Source organism: Hyaena hyaena, unplaced genomic scaffold (assembly GCF_003009895.1).
Source record: "Hyaena hyaena isolate Hyena2069 unplaced genomic scaffold, ASM300989v1 scaffold_0, whole genome shotgun sequence".
Lineage (NCBI taxonomy): Eukaryota > Metazoa > Chordata > Mammalia > Carnivora > Hyaenidae > Hyaena > Hyaena hyaena.
In genome coordinates, this window is record NW_024080632.1 from 2702491 (window position 1) to 2722016 (window position 19526).

Below are 19526 nucleotides of genomic sequence, written 5' to 3' on the forward strand. Positions count from 1 at the left end.
ATAAATTATTGTCGAGGGCTTTATTTGAAAGTGGTAAGTGGTGAGATGCCTGGTTGGCTCAATTGGAAGAGCATGTGACTCTTGATCTGAGGATTGTGAGTTTGATCCCTGTATTTTGTATAGACATTACTTAACTAAAATTTTTTTTTTAATGTTTCATTTATTTCTGAGAGAGAGAGACAGTGTGAACAGGGGAGGGTCAGAGAGAGAGGGAGACACAGAATCCAAAACAGGCTCCAGACTCTGAGCTAGCTGTCAGCACAGAGCCTGATGCGGGGCTCAAACCCACGAACCATGAGATCATGACCTGAGCCGAAGTTGGACGCTTAACCAACTGAGCCACCCAGGCGCCCCTAACTTAACTAAATTTTTAAAAATTTTCTTGCTTGGGGTACCTGGGTGGCTCAGTTGGTTAAGCATCCGACTTCAGCTCAGGTCATGATCTCGCGGTTTGTGAGTTCGAACCCTGCGTCGGGCTCTGTGCTGACAGCTCAGAGTCTGGAGCCTCTTTCAGATTCTGTGTCTCCCTCTCTCTCTTCCACTTTCGTGCTCATGCTCTGTCTCTCTCGGTCTGTCAATAATAAACAAAAATGTTAAACAATTAAGAAAGTTGCTTTAAAAAAGGCAGGATAAGTGGTAATCTACAAAATTCTTATTATAAGAGTCATGAAAAATTAGAAATACTTTGAAGAGGAAAGGAAGTAGAAATAGACTGAAATTTATAAAAATACTCAGTTATGGGGCGCCTGGGTGGCTTAGTCGGTTAAGCGTCCGACTTTCGCTTAGGTCATGATCTCGCAGTTCGTGGGTTCGAGCCCCGCGTCGGGCTCCATGCTGACTGCCATCTCAGAGCCTGAAGCCTGTTTCAGTCTGTGACTCCCTCTCTCTCTGACCCTCCCCTGCTCACACTGTCTCTCTCTCTCCTAGAAATAAATAAAACATTAAAAAAAAAAATTAAAAAAAAATAGTTGTACTTCAGTTGCTTAAGATCACAGATATTTTATCATCCTCAAATCTTTGACCTTTTTTCCCCTCCATTTTGTCTATGCTTCCCGCCCCCAACTATAAAAAATAAAATGCTTTATAGCTTTTCTTAGGTTCAAAGGTAGTACCTATATTATCAGTATTTGATATTGGTGTATTCCCTGGATCATACTTGAGAGATAGGTATTTAAAATGCTGCTTGGAGGGGCGCCTGGGTGGCTCAGTCATTAGAGTATGGGACTCTTGATCTCAGAGTCATAAGATTGAGTCCCACATTGGGTGCAGAAATTACTTAAAAATAAAATCTTCAACAACAACAAAAAACACTGCTTGGCGGTTTTATCTTTTAAGTTCTAAACATTGGTACAGTCTGAATGATAGCAAACAAAGCATCATATAAGAATCACAGAATGTTAGAAATGGAAAATGAACTTCAGAGAGCCTGGGCCTCCAGGGGTGGAGTGATTTGCCGAAGGTTATTGACCTAGTTGAGGCAGTGCTGGGATTAGAAATTCTTTCTCTTCCTAGTCTTTGTATTATATAGGGTTGCTATACATCACAGCTTGGCTTGGGATAGTCTTATTTAATGCTTGCTGCCCCTGACATTTATAGAAAATGTCACACTACTACTATACCATTTTCCCCCTCAAAGTGGTGTGTTTTAACTTGGTAGTTTGTAGTTAGGCATATTTAATTTAAAATACAGCACCAAGGTTAGGTAAGAATTAAAGTCAGTTTTAGATTTTTTTTTTTATTAACTTTTAAGTGTTTATTTATTTTGAGAGAGAGCAAGCGCGTACATGTATTCATGTAGGAGTAGTGAAGGGACACAGAGAGTGAGAATCCCAAGCAGACTTGCAGAGCCTCATGTGGGACTTGAACCCAGAAACCATGAGAGCATGACCTGAGCCAAACCAAGTGTTGGATGCTTAACTGAGTGAGCCACTCAGTTGCCTCGTTTTTAATTTTATAGAGTGGGAGTGACCCGGGGAGGGGGCAGAGGGAGAAAGAGAATCTTAAGCAGGTTCCGTGCTGACACTGGGCTCGACCCCATGACTCTGGGAACATGACCTGGAGTCGAAATCAAGAGTCACACACTCAACTGAGCCCCTGGTTTTAGATTTTTAAATGGCCTTCCGTATTTATGGATCTAGGCTGTGTTAGAGAGTAAAGTACTTCTCAATGGTCTGATGTGTTATGGTTTTCTTTTATAGCAGCAGCCTCCATCTACTACAACATTTGTGCTGAATCAAATAAATCAGCTTCCGACCTTGGGATCTACAATTGTAATGACTAAAACACCGCCTGTAACAACGAATAGGCAGACCATCACATTAACAAAGTTTATCCAGACTACTGCAAACACACGCCCTTCAGTCTCAGCACCAGCAGTACGAAATGCCATGACCTCTGCCCCCTCAAAAGACCAGGTTCAGCTGAAGGATCTACTAAAAAATAATAGTTTGAACGAACTCATGAAACTGAAGCCACCAGCTAATATTGCTCAGCCAGTTGCAACAGCAGCTAGTAAGTTTCTGTTTTCAATAGTGTCATCTGTCTCCCTTTGGTAAGATAGGTCAGTGTGTTTTTAAGGGTTTGTTTGGATCTTAAAAGAACTGGGCATGAAGCAGATGTCTATATGACTCTCTGAAATTACAGTATTTATACAGTTCAAAGGAAGAAGGAATTTAGGAGCCGTAACATTTACTTTGAGGTAAAGTATGGAATTTCCAGGTGGCTACATTCATTAACACCATGAGATACAGGTTTTATATACTGGGAATAACTGGTTAACACTTTCTCAGTCTTTTAAATCTGTGCTTCTTAAACTTTATGTCATCTTGTTGAAAACGAGAATCAGATTCAGTAGGTCTGGGGTGGGGCCGAAGATTCTCCATTTCTAACAAGCTTTTTGGAGATGCTATTGCTGGTGGTCTTTGAACCATTTGTGAGGTAACTGGGTTTAAACTGATACTTTACTTTTTAACTGTGACTTTTACAGTTTTGTGATTTTGACTGTCATTGGCTTCATTGCTTGTGGGTAATCGTGTATTTAATAAATTCTTTTTTAAAAACAAGCTTTATTGAGGTATAATGTACATACCATAAAATTTTCCCTTTTAAAGTATACAGTTGAGTAGATTTTAGTAGATTCAGTTGTTAAACCATCACCAGTAGCTAATCCGTAATACCTTAAGGATAGGGCTTAAAGGGGAAAAGTTCAACAGTGGTTTGATTACATTTTTAAAGAGTTCATTTATGCATAAAGAATATAGATTTTATAGTTTTTCTTTGGAGTTTGTTGTTGCTCGTTTATTCAGCAAATAATTATTAAGTGCCAACTGTATGCCAATCACTATTCTGGGATTTTGAGGCTATGGCTAGCAGGAAAACTGTTGAAATTTCTGCTGTCATGGGGCTTGCATCCTAGTGGAGAGAGACAATAAGTTATATAGTGTGTCTGATGTGGATAAGCACTATGGAAAGAAAATGAGGTGTGGGCCAGGAAGAGGTTATAGTTTTAAGTGGATTGTTCAGAGGAAGCGTCATGTTAAGTGTAGTAAGATAATTTTTAAGGGTAAAATAGAATTAATTGGTGTTTTAAAAGACCTTAGCTATATCATATTTTAGTAGAGTTTTAGATGCTGAAAAATGTGAACTCTTTAGAGGGATATTCTTTCCTTCCCTCTACATTCAGCTGAAGTAGATTTGAGTGCCTTTTATGTAACAGTACTATGGCAAGGCACTGTTAGAAATGATAACTGACTTCAGTTATAGTCTGAGCTGACTGCTCTTTTATGATTTTAGCATAGGAATTGGTGCCTTTTTTAAAAAGTAGATTTTCTTTGGGATTATCGTATGTTTGGATTAAGGAGATAGAATGGAGATTCCTGATGATTTAACTAGTACATAAATAGTATTTTATTAGGGTTTTGGAATGAGGTGATAGGTATTGTATGGACCGTTCCTTTTTCCAAACAGTTGCATTGTATTTCTGTACACTTGTGGGAAATAAGTTTTAATATCTGATACAGACCAATATATAATTTTGTGGCCTAATTGACTGCTTGAAAGCTGTGCTTATTTTTATAAAGACGACGACTGGAGTGTTCTAAAGCAGTGGTCAAAAAGTGTTTGTAGCATGTTGTAGAACTAACTTTGTCTCCAGTGACATGCAATTAAAAATATCAGATAATTTAATTTTTCTTTATATCTTTTCTTTGAGTCCTTACCATTGCAGCTTTATGGTTATAGTTTACTCAAGGTCATTGTCCTAAACTAACTGTAGCCTAGCAGCTAGATGTCCACTGAAAAATCATTTTAACTGCCTTAGGATTGATTTTTATTTTCTGCCATGGAGAGCAGGACCATGGCCCTGACCTAGCTGGGGTGCGAGGCAGCATCTGGAATGGCTCCTGGGAGACTTGGGGGGGATGATCAGCAGTTAGTGGAAGCAGCTTTCATTAAAAGTTTTTGGGTTTGAGGAGAAATACTACTACTATTTTGAGTGGCTTTCTGAGTATTCCACTCCTCAGATCAGCATGTGTCCTCATAATTTAAAGAAGACTGTTATTGTGAGGGAAGTTTAGAAAGCAAAACAAAACCGGATAGATTTGGAGCCGATTGAGTAACGCTTAGTAAGTACAGTAACATCTCCCATGCTCAGTGGAGTAATTTTAAAAAGACAGAAGAGTACAAATCAAGGCCATCCTTGTGTGGAAGCCTGAGAAACCGTCAGACTAGTCCAGGGCTGAAAAAGAAACATGTAAGCGAATGCCGAAGATAAGCATACTTTTGTGTTTTAGCAGAGGATCATCTTTTTACTAAAGGAAAAGAACAATAAAAGTATGAAACTGCAAAGAGCAAGATTTTGCATGTTCCTCCCTCACTTATCTATGGGTATTGCCCCTTTTGGAGCCATGAGCCCTTTGGGTCTCTCTTTGGGTTTTGAGCTCTCACTTGAGGTTCAGTCCTGTAAATCTGTGAACTGTTCACAGGGCTCTCCCACAGTTACATTAAACAAGTAAATTCATTATCTCTGTTCTAGCCTCCTTATTTTGCTAACACTTTGTTATTTCGGAGTCCCAAGTGACAGGCCTCCCAAGCACTCCCTATCATTTGGTAGATAGATAAGATCCAGTCAGTCCTCCTGGTATGATTTTCACACTGTGAGCTCAAGGGTCCCAGGTACCTGAAGTGAGCACTTCAGGGATGCAGGCTGATTACGGGGCTCTAGCCTCTGAATTGAAGGATTCAGTTCTCTTACTGCATGTAAAAAGAGTTTCAAACTACTGGTATAGAAGAAGAAAAGATTCATCTTTTGGATCTTTATTCTGAGGGAAGGAGGAATGTAGAATTTCCAAATTGTTTTTCTTTCCCCTTCCAAGAAAGAATTATTTTGCCTTGAAAGCAAGTTTCAACTCAGGTGAGATTGATTCTGTCTTGGTGATAACACCAAGTTTTGTGGGGTTTTTTTTATAAACCAACTGAAGTGTCCCAAAGTAATGCTAACTCTTGATATTTGTGTTGAAATAAGCTATCAAATACTTCTGGGGTTAAGGTATCTTTTTGATAGTTTTTAAGTTTTCTGTACACACGTTTCTATTTAAGGTACTTGTTTTCTAAAGTTAATTTCTACTTTCAGGATAACACATTGCTTTGAATGTTTTTATCCTTATACTTAATTTAAGTTAGTGATAAGCAGATTGATATTCTTTTGTGAAGTGGGTAAACTACTGAATTTTTGAAAAACTGTCGGAAAAGAAATTCAGATTTTGTTCTAAAACGTAATGACTCTCCCCCTCAGCTGATGTAAGCAATGGCACAGTAAAGAAAGAGTCTTCTAATAAAGAAGTAGCAAGAATATGGATAAACGACATGAAAATGAGGAGTTTTTCCCCAACCATGGTGAGTTTCAAAAGCTGTATCTGTATTGGGTGGTATGGAAGTACACTTGGCTAAAAGTACTCTAAAACAACTTTCAGAAAACTTTTTTGGGGCAAGGGGAGCTACTCAACTGCATAAACTAATGAATAAGCATTAAGTCTCACTGAAATAAACTAACATACCGAGCAAGGTGATTATAACTTAGATATTTGATTGGATGTAGTATTACACGCAGGACTCACGTCCTTCTATTGTGAATCTCATCTGATGAGAGACAATGTGGAGTTAACCAAAAGTATTTGATAAGTGTGTCCATTTTAGGATTGAACTTGAATATATAGCTAGTTAGGAGCTTCAGATCATGTAATGTTCTAGTTAGAAGTAATTTTTTTTCTTATAGTTTGAAATGTTGTATGCTTTGGATTAATTAACTCTATACATTTATTTCATTACTGTGCTGTGTATAACACTGCATGTGTGTGGTGGGTTTGAACAAGAGGTACACTACCTGGCTCCCCCTTCCATAATCACACAATTTGACAAGCACATGGTTTAAGTAGTAATAGAAGGTACAGCAAAAAGTACATTGGGATACTCACAATTAGGGTTATGACTTTGGAGGAAGAGGAGATCTCCCTATACTCAAATGGCCTGGGAAGATTTTGTTTTGTGGCAGAGGTATAATGGAGATTGGGTGTTGAGTTTGAAGAGACTGTAAGAGCTCATTTTAGGAAGGGAGCTAACGCATTGGTTGGCACAGAGGAGATGGTGGCCATGTGTTTAGATGACTGTAAGCCAGAAGGAAGTTGGATTGGGCACCTTGGAGGGTCCTGAGTTGAGTTTGAAAGATTCAGACGGTGTAGCACCAGTGGGGGCCACTGGAAGTGGAGGATCCTGTTAGTGACTCGGGATGGTTCAGTGGGGAAAAGAGGCAGGTTGGAAGGTTGGTTAATTACTCCAGAAGGGAAGTGTTAAGAAATTAAACTTGGGGGACTACAAAGAGAATGATGGGAACAAGATGAGAGGAAAGAAAAAAAGAACATGTAAAAATACTAGAGGATTGGGGCGCCTGGGTGGCTCAGTCGGTTAAGCGTCCGACTTCAGCTCAGGTCATGATCTCACGGTTCGTGGGTTCGAGCCCCACATTGGGCTCTGTGCTGACAGCTCAGAGCCTGGAGCCTGCTTCCGATTCTGTAACTCCCTCTCTCTCTGACCCTCCCCTCTTCACGCTGTCTCTATCTCTCTCAAAAATAAATAAAAACATTTTTAAAAAATACCAGAGGGTTAATAAGACTTGGGGATGGAATAAGGAATTGGAGAGAGAGCACAGCCATCTGTACCTGAGGCTTTGAACAGGGACTAGGAAGGTGAAAGCTGGCAGGACCCAGTTTACTTAATGGTTATGTGCCAGCAACTTAACATGCAAATTGACTTTTAGAAAATAAGATTGCGTCTTTCTTTTTTTTTTTTTTTAAGTTTATTTTTGAGAGAGAGAACCAGCGGAGAAGGGGCAGAGTGGGGGACAGGGGATCCCAAGCAGGCTCTGTGCTGACAGCAGACAGCCCCATGCGTGGCTTGAACCCGTGAACTGTGAGATCATGACTGAGCCCAAGCCTGACGCTTAACCATCTGAGCCACGTAGGCACCCCAAGGTTGTGTGTTTTTGTTTTTGTTTTTGTTTTTTAATGTATTTCGTACTCAGGTTCCCAGTCCAGTTTATGTTTGCCCATAATATGCCAAAAAGTTCTCCATTGTCCTTGAAGTTAGGAAACATCTTACAGGGAGTGCCTGGGTGGCTTCAGCTCAGGTCATGTTCTCACAATTTGTGAGTTCAAGCCCTGCCTGGGGCACTCTGCACAAAGCACATTTCAGATACTCCTGTCTCCTTCTCCTTCTCCTTCTCCCCTGCAGGTGCTTTCTCTCTTTCTCAAAAATAAACAAAAAAAAAAAAAAGAGGGGCACAGGGTTGTCTTAGTAGAGTGACTTCGGCTCAGGTCATGATCCCATAGCTTGTGGGTCAAGCCCTGCATCAGGCTCTGTACTAACAGTGAAGAGCTTGCTTGGAATTCTGTCTTCCTCTCTCTCTGCCCCTACCCACTTCATGATCTCTCTCTCTCTCTCTCTCAAAATCAACAAACCTAAAAAAAAAAAACCAAAAAAAAAAACTGGTGCCTGGCTAGCTCAGTCAGTTGAGCATGTGACTCTTGATCTTGAGGTCTTTTTTTTTTTTTTTTTTTTAAATATTGCTATGGTCCTTGGCCTAATTTCTTTTTTCTTTTTCTTTTTCTTTTTTTTTTTTTTTAATATTTTTTAAATTTATTTCTGAGAGAGAGACCGCGTGAACAGGGGAGGGTCAGAGAGAGAGGGAGTCACAGACTCTGAAACAGGCTCCAGGCTCTGAGCTGGCAGTCAGCACAGAGCCCGACGCGGGACTCGAACCCACGAACCATGAGATCATGACCTAAGCGAAAGTCGGACGCTTAACCGACTAAGCCACCCAGGCACCCCTTGATCTTGAGGTCTTAAGGTCTGGCCCCACATTGGGCATAGAGCTTACTTTCAAAACAAAACAAAACAAAAACCAACCATATATATATATGTACATATATATGTAGTAATTGGAAACTGGTAGACTATGGACCAAAGCCAGTTGACAGATGTGTTTTGTTGGGTAGGCCTCCACACTATTTTGAAAAAGTTTGAATTTGTTGCTACCACATAAAAATACCAATTTCCAGGTTCTCCTGAAAACAGGAGTACCTGACGACCCTGGGCCCACATTCCCCACCTAGTTAAACAGGCTCCTAGTTGGGAGCACGTACTTTGTATGTTGGGCAGGTTATTCACCAGATACCACAGTCTCCCTGCTCCCCCTCATTTATCTCCTTGACCCGAAGCTTGGTGACCCATGGTTGCCATTTTATTGGCTTTGAAATTTACGTGTCTCTCCCTGGATTTTGTGACCAGACAGTGTCTTCCAATTACACTGTTGGTGGTTGGTGGGTTTTTTTGCTTTGTTTTAATTCATGTATGGGAAGATAAGATGGAGAAGGAAGGGGGCTGTATCCATTTTTTTTAAACGTTTTATGTTTTATTTATTTTTGAGAGAGCATGAGTGGAGGTAGAACAGAGAGAGGACAGGATCTGAAGCAGGCTCTGCACTGACAGGACAGAGCCTGATACAGGGCTCGAACTCACAGCTGTGCGATCATGACCTGAACCAAAGTCAGAAGCTCAACCCACTGAGCATGGTATATAGTATGCATTCTTATTTGATGGGTGGGAAAGGGCTGAAGTGGGGATTGGGAGGACACAGAATTTAAGTAATTTTCACGAGGCCACATACACTTAACAGCAGAAGGAGGATTTATATGTGTATCTTTGCCAACCCCATTTTGTCTCCAGTTTCTGAAATTGAGTTTTATTTTGGCATACTTTCTAAGAACATTGGGAACTTTTGGGGATTTTTTCCTGAGGCTTCCATGGATTGATGTTGATTGGATGTTTATCTACCTTCTCCCTTTTCCTTCCCACTTTTATGGAGTGTCTGTGTGCCACCATAACTCTGGACAAAATAAAAAGAAATGGAAGAACCTGCCCTCACCTTCCAAAGCTCTGTTATCCTTGGCGTTGGCTGTAGGCCTTGACTGGCTTCTCTCTCTCTCTTTTTTTTTTTTCCTCCTCCTCTTCTGGATACGCTGGATTTCACAGCTTTTTCTCTATAGTTTTTTTTTTTTTTTTTGAACAAGCACATTAATAAATATCTTTGATGATGGTTTTACTTGTAGTGAAAAGAGGCTTGTTCAGGGTCTTTCTTTTTCCCTATTTCTCCCTACCTCTCCTGCTTAAGATTCTGTGAAGAAAGAAAGGAACATGTGACTGGTAACCATTCATGCAAGTTGCCTAGGATAGTCTGGCTTTATTCCAGTTTTCTTGGTGTACTTACTAACAGCTCCCCATTTCATTTTCACATGTGTCAAGGTTTAGAGAGTAAGTGATATGGCTTTTTTTTTAACCTTTTTTTTTTTTTTTTTTTTTACATTTTTTTTTTTTTTTAAGACAGAGCACAAGTAGGGAAGGGGCAGAGAGAGAAGGAGACAGAGTCTGAAGCAGGCTCCAGGCTCCAACCTGTCAGCACGGAGCCCCATTCGGGACTCAAACTCACAAACCGTGAGATCATGACCTGAGCTGAACGCGGACACTTAACCAACTGAGCCACCCAGGCGCCCCACGTGATACGGCTTTCTTATATGTGATTGTTGCTGTGTCTGTGGAGACACAGATATCCGAAGTAAATTCTCTGTCCTTCAGAAGAACCTTTAAATCCAGAGTTCTCTGGGGTTTTGGTTTCAGTGTCCAAAGGAGAGAAGACAAGTGACATGAAGGTGCACTGAAATGAGAGTGGGATGTATGGCTTCAACAGTTGCTGCCATTGAGGTTGTAGGATGAGCTGCTGGGGCTCATCCATCTTTCTCTCTAAACCTTTTGGTCCTTCTATTCCTGGAATTGATATGAAGGACTGAGGTTAGAAAGAGTTCTGGGCAATAGGGAAGGTTGTAGGCAGAGGGGAAAGTAATTTGAGCAGATAGTGGCTAGAAGGAAGGTGGAGCCCTGTGGTGACTCAGTGGTGTGTTAGAGCTGAGAGTAGGGCACGGATTATCTTTGCTTATCAGAGAAGCATGGAAGAACGAAAGTAGGATCCAGGTTTGAGGAAATATAGAAGAATGTTGTATTTCCAAGACTGAAGACTGTTAGTATTCCTACAGAGGAATTTTTCTGTGTGTTGGCTGGACCTCTAGTCTCTGATTGTGCTCTGTGTTACAGAAGGTCCCTGTTGTGAAAGAGGAAGATGAACCAGAGGAAGAAGATGAAGAAGAAATGGGTCATGCAGAAACCTATGCCGAGTATATGCCAATAAAATGTATGTCTTTGGGATTTGTCAAGATGATGAAAGACTTCTGGGTTCCTTTTGAACTTGAGTAACTTTCCTACACACGTTATTATCTCTTAGGATCTATCAATATTGAGTACCTTGGAATTTGACAAGTATGAGCCTTATACTCTGTTTTAAACTATTATAGGTTTTAAAATATCTAGGTGAAAATTTCACTGGTGTATTTTTTCCTACAGCAACTTAAAATTGTTTCGGGTTGAAGTCCTTTAAAACTGAGAGTAAAAAAGTTTGGGGTTTATTTTGTTTCAAGTTAATTTCGCTCATGTCAGCAGTGAGTATAAAATCATAGTAAACTGTAGAGATGTAAATCTGTACCTTAGCTTTGTATACTTTATGCAAACAAAACAAAAGCATGGGGATCTAGGAAATGCAATGTGTTATTTCAGTGGTGTACATTAACATATCTCCCTTTTTGCCACAACAATCATGATTTATTTATTTAGCGGCCACTATGTCAGATTGAAAATTAATAGTTTTTACCTTTGGTACAAAAATGTTCACTTTGGGTGACTCATTCGGTTAAGCACCTGACTTCTGATTTAGGCTCAGATCATGATCTCATGGTTGTGTGATTGAGCCCAGTGGGGCTCCAGCTTGACATGGAGCTTGCTTAAGATTCATTCTCTCTCTCTCTCTCTCTCTCCCTCTCCCTCTCTCTCTCCCCCCTCTCTCTCCCCCCTCTCTCTCCCCCCCCTCTCTCCCTCCCTCCCTCCCTTTCTCTCCCTCCCCCCTCTCCCCCCTCTCCCCCCTCTCCCCTCCCACCCTCTCTCTCTCTCTTCCCTCTCCCTTTCTCTTTGTCCCCTCCCTTGAGCATGTACTCTCTCTCTCAAAAAAAAAGTTCACTTTCTCATTATATGGTGGTGATAAAGTGAAAAATATATACATATGGCTAGAATCTTTTATGTATTCTGAGTTTCTGTAAAAAGCCACTAATATTACTGCTTGAACTAAAGAATCTGTTTACCAACTGTGTATGGACTTCAAGATCCTGTAATTTTTTGGTCATTTAAAAAGAAATTATTTATTTTTAATGTTTATTTTTGAGAGAAAGCATGCATGCAGGTGAGCGGGAGGGGGAGGGGCAGAAAGAGAGAGGGACAGGGAGTCTGAAGCGGGCTCCACACTGAGAGCAGAGAGCTGGACATGGGGCCTTGAATCCATGAACCATGAGATCATGACCTGAGCTGAAGTCTGACGCTCAACCTACTGAGCCACCCAATGCCTCTATTTATTTATTTAAGTTTATTTATTTATTTTGAGAGAGCTAGCAAGGGAAGGACAGAGACAGGGAGAGAGGGAACCCCAAGCAGCCTCCGGGCTGTTAGTGGAGCCCAACTCAGGACTTAAATCTCATTAACTGTCAGATTATGACCTGAGCCAAAACTAAGAGACACTTAATCAGACACTTAATCGACTGAGCCATCCAGGAGCCCCTAAAATGAACTTTAGAAATAAAAGAAAAAATTTTCTTTAAATTTTATTTTATCTTTTTCATTTTTTTTTTACTGTTTATTTTTGAGACAAAGCACAAGCAGGGCAGTGCCAGAGAAAGGGAGACACAGAATCTGAAGCAGGCTACAGGCTCTGAGCAGCACAGAGCCCGATGTGGGGCTCAAACCCACGAACCATGAGATCATGACCTGAGCTGAGGTCAGACATTTAACTGAGCCACCCAGGCACCTTTAAATTTTATTTTATTTTTTTAAAATTTAAATCAAGTTAGTGAACATACAGTAAAAGTAATTTTTTTTATTTTTTAAAATTTTTTTAATGTTTTTTATTTATTTCTAGGAGAGAGAGAGAGCGTGAGCAGGGGAGGGTCAGAGAGAGAGGGAGGCACAGACTCTGAAACAGGCTCCAGGCTCTGAGCTGGCAGTCAGCACAGAGCCCGAAGCGGGGCTCGAACCCACGAACCGAGAGATCATGACCTAAGCGAAAGTCGGACGCTTAACCGACTGAGCCATCCAGGCGCCCCCAAAAGTAATTTTAAAAAAAAAATTTTTTTTTAATATTTATTTCTAGGAGAGAGAGAGACAGCGTGAGCAGGGGAGGGTCAGAGAGAGAGGGAGTCACAGACTGAAACCGGCTCCAGGCTCTGAGCTGGCAGTCAGCACAGAGCCCGATGCGGGGCTCGAACCCACGAACCGCGAGATCATGACCTAAGCGAAAGTTGGACGCTTAACCGACTAAGCCACCCAGGCGCCCCAAGTAATTTTTTTTTAAATGAACTTTAGTGGGCACTTGGCTTGCTCAGTCGATAAGAGCATGCAGCTCTTCATTTCAGAGTCATGAGCTTGAGCCCCACTTTGGTGTGGAATCTACTTAAAAATAATACATACATACATAAATTTTTAAACATCTTCAGATTGTGGTATCTGAAATGGCTAGTTTCCCCCTCCCACCCCGAATAGTTTTCATAAAAGGATTGAAAGTTTATCCATGGCCCTTTAAACCAAAATCAAGCTAAATTTGGAATATTGCTTGTTCTTATAAAGTTTTATTGGAACATAACCATGCCCATGAGTTTGTTTGTTTATTGGCTATGACTGTTTTTACACTGCTACAACACCAGTGTTCAATAACAGACAAGATCCTCTGCAAAGCTGGAAATATTTACTGTCTGACTATATGTAGAAAAGGTTTGCTGACCTCTATTTAAAGCTGTTCACATAATGCATTTTGGGGAATTAGTTCCTATTTAATTTTATAGCCAAGATTTCCATTAAAATACCTTTCAAGATAAAATTACATTCCAAACTTTTGTTTCACTGATGCAAGTGAGTGATTCATTCAAATAAATTCCCAAATCTAGGATTGTGTTTGTTGCTATTGGAGAACCTAGTGGTATGAACCAAGTTCCTATTTCTCTAGATTTTTTTAATCAGCAGGTTTCTGTTTAAAGCATAAGTATTTGATAAACAAGTCCTTTTAGTCAAATTTAAATAGTAATTTATTACCTATCAATGCCTTTATAGAATCCTGAAGTGTATAGTTATTTACTTTTATGTTTTGTGTAATAGGAAAAATATGGCAATGTTATATAAAACTGGAAGTGTTATTACCTAGAAAAATTAAAATTAAGTATTTAAAAATTTTCATTTAGTAAAAATTGGACTACGTCACCCAGATGCTGTAGTGGAAACTAGTTCTTTATCCAGTGTTACTCCTCCTGATGTTTGGTATAAAACATCCATTTCTGAAGAAACCATTGATAATGGCTGGTTATCAGCATTACAACTTGAGGCAATTACATATGCAGCCCAGGTAAGCAATAATATTTTGTAGCTACATATGATATTTATCTTTGAATCCTGGTACATGTAATATAGTTGTTTTAATGCAAAAGTTAAGTTTTCCTTGCATGAAAAACTTGTGAATGTGATTTTTATAGAAGTTTCATGTGTTAGAAAATTAACATGGATTCAGGTAGCATGGATTCAGGGGGTGTGTTTCTAGTAGAAGTGACCAATGTTACTGCCTTTTTGGAATGTGTATAAAATTAAAAATACATATATCCTAGGGCACCTGGCTGGCTCAGTCATGTGGCTTTGGGGTCATGCAACTCTTGATCTTGGGGTCATGAGTTCAAGCCCCATGTGGGGCATAGAGCTTGTTTGAAAAAATAACATATATCCTTTGACCTAACAATTCCATTATTGAAAATCTATTTGACAGAACTGTTAGATTGAGAATATTATATATTAAGGAGATGGGTGGGTGGGTGGGTGGTTGACTTGTGTGTGTGTGTAACTGTGTGTTACAGCTTTTTTAACCCTCGTGGTTGAATGCTGGAAAAGACTTAAAAGCCCACATCTTTGGGAGTGTTTGAATAAACTGTGGTATTGTTGTATGGGTGTAGTACCAGCTTTTAAAACCAGGAATTAGAGTTATGCTAGTGTGCTTGAGAGGATTTGTCATACTCCATTTCTGCAAAATAAGAAATGGCCGAACAGCTGACCATTCTCCATGTTTATGTGTGGTTAAAAGTTTGTATTTGACATTGCAAGTTTTGAAACAGGTATGGGAGAATCCTCATCAATCAGTTTGTTAATTTCAGTTACCTGGTGCATGTGACTGTAGAAAGAAAGAATACATGGTAAATAGAAAGAAAATTTTCATACTAAGCCAAAGTGTATGCCATTTGTATACACAGATAACATTAATATCTTCCTATTTGAAAGACTGAACTAAGGTATTTAAAGGAGTAAACTAATTATCGACTTCTCTTTTTCAGCAACATGAAACATTCCTACCTAATGGAGATCGTGCTGGCTTCTTAATAGGTGATGGTGCTGGTGTAGGAAAAGGAAGGACGATAGCAGGAATCATCTATGAAAATTATTTGTTGAGTAGAAAAAGAGCATTATGGTAAGTAAGTGCCAAAGACTGGCCGTGGAAGCTTGCCTTTGTGAATAATTACGTACGCACATGAGATGGGTTTTACTGAGTAGGTGTATTTTTTTTAAGTGTCAAGGCCTGGTGTTATTTATCCTGAATATTGCTAGATTGATGGGAGTTTGCATTTAATTTGTGTGTTTTTCTTTTTCTTTTTTATGTGGCAGGTTCAGTGTCTCAAATGATTTAAAGTATGATGCTGAAAGAGATTTGAGGGATATTGGAGCAAAAAACATTTTGGTTCATTCATTAAATAAGGTATGAAAGTTTTCTCTTCAGTTAGTGATTCAGTAAATATTGATTCATCTGTGAAATGGGAATAACAGTTTCTACTTTGTAGAATTATGAGGATCAAATGAGTTATTTTACAGGGAGCATTAGTTGAGGGCTGGCCATTCTTGTTGGGTTCTGGATTCTGTACCTGAGCTACTATGCCCAGTATGGTTGTGTAGTGCCAAACAAAATAGGCCTTGTCTCTGTTGTTGCGGAGTTTATTCTCAGTCTTCAGTGTTGCTCTTTGTTTCTGAGTTAACTTTATATGGCTGAAACTCACAACTGTGTGTACAAGGGTGCAATGTAGTAAAGCTGTGTGGACAGGTAGTGTGCCCATCACAGCACATAGAGAATTGTTGAAATTTGGAGACTATTTGTATGTCCAGTAGATTTGGCTGTCTATACCGGCATTTATGCTAGAACAGTACTGTCAAGTGGAAGAAAATGTGGGTAAATATGTAAAGCAATCTAATGTGGTAAGAATCTTAATGTTCATTTAGCAAATTTTTACTGACTTCCTCTTATGCACCAACTGCCGGAATTACCAGGGTAGAATAGACACACCTGGTTCCTGCAAGTGCCTCCCTGTTAGCCTTTTGAAAATAAGTAAATACAGACATTCCATGTGAGCCCCAAATTAGTTCAGTGTTGCTCTGCTCATCATTGGCTTTTTGGGCAGGTATGACTGAGTGGATTGGTAGGTAAAGTACTCGTTCTTGAATTGATAGCTCACAGCTCGAAACTAAACATCTGTAACTGGCATCTGGAAATATTTTTGATTTGAGCCAGTATAATTGAAGAAGGGCATATTAACTATTGAATGTAGTTCATTATATATGACTCAGGACTTATAGTGACTTGGCATATAGTAAGTGCACAATAAATATTCATAGAATGAATGTCATTACTTTATTCTTGGAGGGGAGTTCGATTTAGAATCTTTGGGTTTTTTGTTTTGCTTTGTTTTTGACTGAGAGAGTGTGGGGGGGAGGGGCATAGGGAGAGAGGAGAAGAGAATCTTAGGCAGACCCTATGCCCAGCACAGAGCCCCATGTGGGGCTCATTTCCATGGTGGTGAAATCATGACGTGAACTGAAATCAAGAGTAGGATGCTTAACTGACTTAGCCACCCAGGCCCCGTTGTAATCTTTTTGTGTCAATAAAAGTTTTTTGAGGAGTTGGCCTGGGTGGCTCCCTGCTGGGTGTGGAGCCTGCTTAAGAGCCTCTTACTCTCCCTCTGCCCCTCCCCTACCAGCAGGGCGAGCTATCTCTCAAAAAAAGGTTTTTGAGACTTTGATGAAAACTGAATCCTTATATCATGAAGTGTGTGTATGTACATATATACATACATACATACAATGGCACATGTGTGTATGTATATATGTAGAAGAAATTGTGTGTATGATCTTAGGGGGTCCTTTGACTTCCCTAAAACCCATGATGGAACCACCAGTTTTCTGCTATAGGAGCTTGGGTAAGATAAATGTTTCAGAAAGAAAAGTGTATTTATAACTTCTTTTTTCTTTTTTTTAGTTTAAATACGGAAAAATTTCTTCCAAACATAATGGGAGCGTGAAAAAGGGTGTTATTTTTGCTACCTATTCTTCCCTTATCGGTGAAAGTCAGTCTGGCGGTAAATACAAAACTCGATTAAAACAACTTCTGCATTGGTGTGGTGATGACTTCGATGGAGTGGTATCCTTTGCAATAAATGTTCATATATGTTTTTTTTATGTTTTTATTTATTTTTGAAAGACCGAGCATGAGTGGGGATGACACAGAATCCTAAGCAGGCTCCAGGCTCTGAACTGTCAGCACAGAGCCTGACGCAGAACTCGAACTCAAAAACCACAAGATCATGACCTGAGTCGAAGTCAGGCACTTAACTTGCTGAGCCACCCAGGCGCCCCATTTTTATATTTTTAAATGACATAAAAGTGAATGTAAGAATAAACCTTTGGAAAACTACATCCTGAGATTAACTGAAATTGCTGGGATGAGAGCTTTAATGATTGCTCAGTGTCCAAGGGGTAAGAAAGTTGATTCTGTTTTGTAGCTGCCATATAGGAGGCCAGTATGTAAGCTCCTGGTTTAAGGAAATGTTGAGAGGTGTGGGACGTGATGAATACTGTATTCCTCTTTTGGGGATTCACAGTGCATATTTATATAGTAGAGCACTTGAGAAGACTAAGGGGAAAAAACTGAAGTTGGTGATTTACAAACCCATTTGCTGTCCTGCATGAGAAATGCCAGTTTTTGAAATGCTGATTAAGTTAGTTACCAGATGTATTTCTACTTAGAGAATTTCCCAAAATTGCCTGCGTGGTGGATCATTTCCTCCATTCTAATCAGGAATTAAATATTTGGTTAATACAAATACCCAAATCAGTGGTTGCCTCAGACTTGAGAGGGAGGGGTTATATCGGAGAGGGGCACATGAGGGCTTCATTTATGTTTGTATTCTTAAAGGAAAAGGAGTCTGAGGCAAATAAGGTAAAAATTACAGGTTTTACAAACCTTGATGATGGGTATGTTGGTGTTATTTTAAAAGGTTCATACTCGGGTTTATTATCCATGGCAACTCTCCCCTCCTGATTATCTTGAACTTGGCCCACTCCTCTACCCCAGAAATTTGGGATGTTTCCCAGGACCTTAAGGAAATAAAAGTTAAATCATCCTTAAAGATTAGAAATACTTGCTACTTTGATATGCTCCTTAATCCATCGTGTACAGATCGTGTTTGATGAATGCCATAAAGCAAAAAACTTATGTCCTGTTGGTTCTTCAAAGCCAACCAAGACCGGCTTGGCCGTGTTAGAGCTTCAGAACAAATTGCCGAAGGCCAGAGTGGTTTATGCTAGTGCTACTGGTGAGTTGTTAGTTTATTTGAAAGATACATGTGTGGGTTATTTTTTCAACTACAACATGTTTTGTTTTGGGATTTTTCAGGTGCTTCTGAACCACGAAACATGGCCTATATGAACCGTCTTGGGATATGGGGTGAGGGAACTCCATTTAGAGAATTCAGTGATTTTATCCAGGCAGTAGAACGGAGGTAATGCAGTTTACGGTAGATGCTGTTTGTTCTCAGTCGCAGTCTAAAAAGAAGTGTTACTGCTAAAACCTTTTCCACTTATATTAAAGCCCTACTATATTTAATGATAGTTACTGTGTGTTTTAATTTTATTCAGAGGTGTTGGTGCCATGGAAATAGTTGCTATGGATATGAAACTTAGAGGAATGTACATTGCTCGACAGCTGAGCTTCACTGGAGTGACCTTCAAAATTGAGGAAGTTCTTCTTTCTCAGAGCTATGTGAAAATGTATAACAAAGCAGTCAAGCTGGTGAGAAGTTCTTTCTTAATTCCTAGTATTTTTAATATCTCTCAGCCCACAGGAGTATATTTTGCTTAAAACAACAGATAAATCGCCAGATCCTTCCTTCCTTTATTTTCTAAACTATCTCTTTGTTAAAGTAATTTATTAGGGGGAAAAAAAAGCTATTGGAGAGCCTGGGCGGTTTGTCAGTTGAGCGTCTGACTCTTGATTTCAGCTCAGGTCATGATCCCAGGGTTGTGGGATTGAGCCCTGCATCAGGGTCTACACTGGGTGTGGAGCCTGCTGAAGATTCTTTCTCTCCCCCGCTGCCTCCCTTTGCGCACGCACTCTTTCTCTCTTTCAAAGAAATATAAATAAAACAACATAAAAAAGCTTTTTATAATGGAGTGCCTGGCTGGCTCAGTCAAAGAGCATACAACTCAATCCTCAGGGTTATGAGTTAGAGCCCCACATTTATTGTAGAGATCACTTAAATAAATACATGGACTTTTTAAAAAGCCATTTATTTAAGTTGCATAGTTTAAAAAATTTTTTTAATGTTTATTTTTGAGAGGGAGAAACAGTACAAGTAGAAGAGGGGCAGAGAGAGAGAGAGGCGGGGGAGGGTTGGGGGGTTGGAGATACAGAATCTGAAGCAGGATCCAGGCTCTGAGCTGTCAGCACAGAGCCCAATGCGGGGCTCAAACCCATAAAC

General features: G+C 39.8%; 1 protein-coding gene across 4 annotated transcripts in view; it reads left to right on the plus strand.

Moving 5' to 3' along the window:
• SBNO1 (strawberry notch homolog 1) overlaps window positions 1-19526 on the plus strand; it is a 57681-nt gene that overhangs the window by 9867 nt on the left and 28288 nt on the right. For 2 of the 4 annotated variants that reach the window (XM_039233165.1, XM_039233084.1), the window contains 10 exons: window positions 2199-2511; window positions 5792-5892; window positions 10696-10792; window positions 13929-14089; window positions 15060-15193; window positions 15388-15478; window positions 17027-17188; window positions 18227-18362; window positions 18443-18548; window positions 18685-18838. In XM_039233165.1, coding sequence (XP_039089096.1) covers window positions 2199-2511; window positions 5792-5892; window positions 10696-10792; window positions 13929-14089; window positions 15060-15193; window positions 15388-15478; window positions 17027-17188; window positions 18227-18362; window positions 18443-18548; window positions 18685-18838 — 1455 coding nt within the window. The remainder of the gene's footprint in view (window positions 1-2198; window positions 2512-5791; window positions 5893-10695; window positions 10793-13928; window positions 14090-15059; window positions 15194-15387; window positions 15479-17026; window positions 17189-18226; window positions 18363-18442; window positions 18549-18684; window positions 18839-19526) is intronic. The other 2 variants (XM_039233318.1, XM_039233247.1) reach the window with 2 other exon arrangements.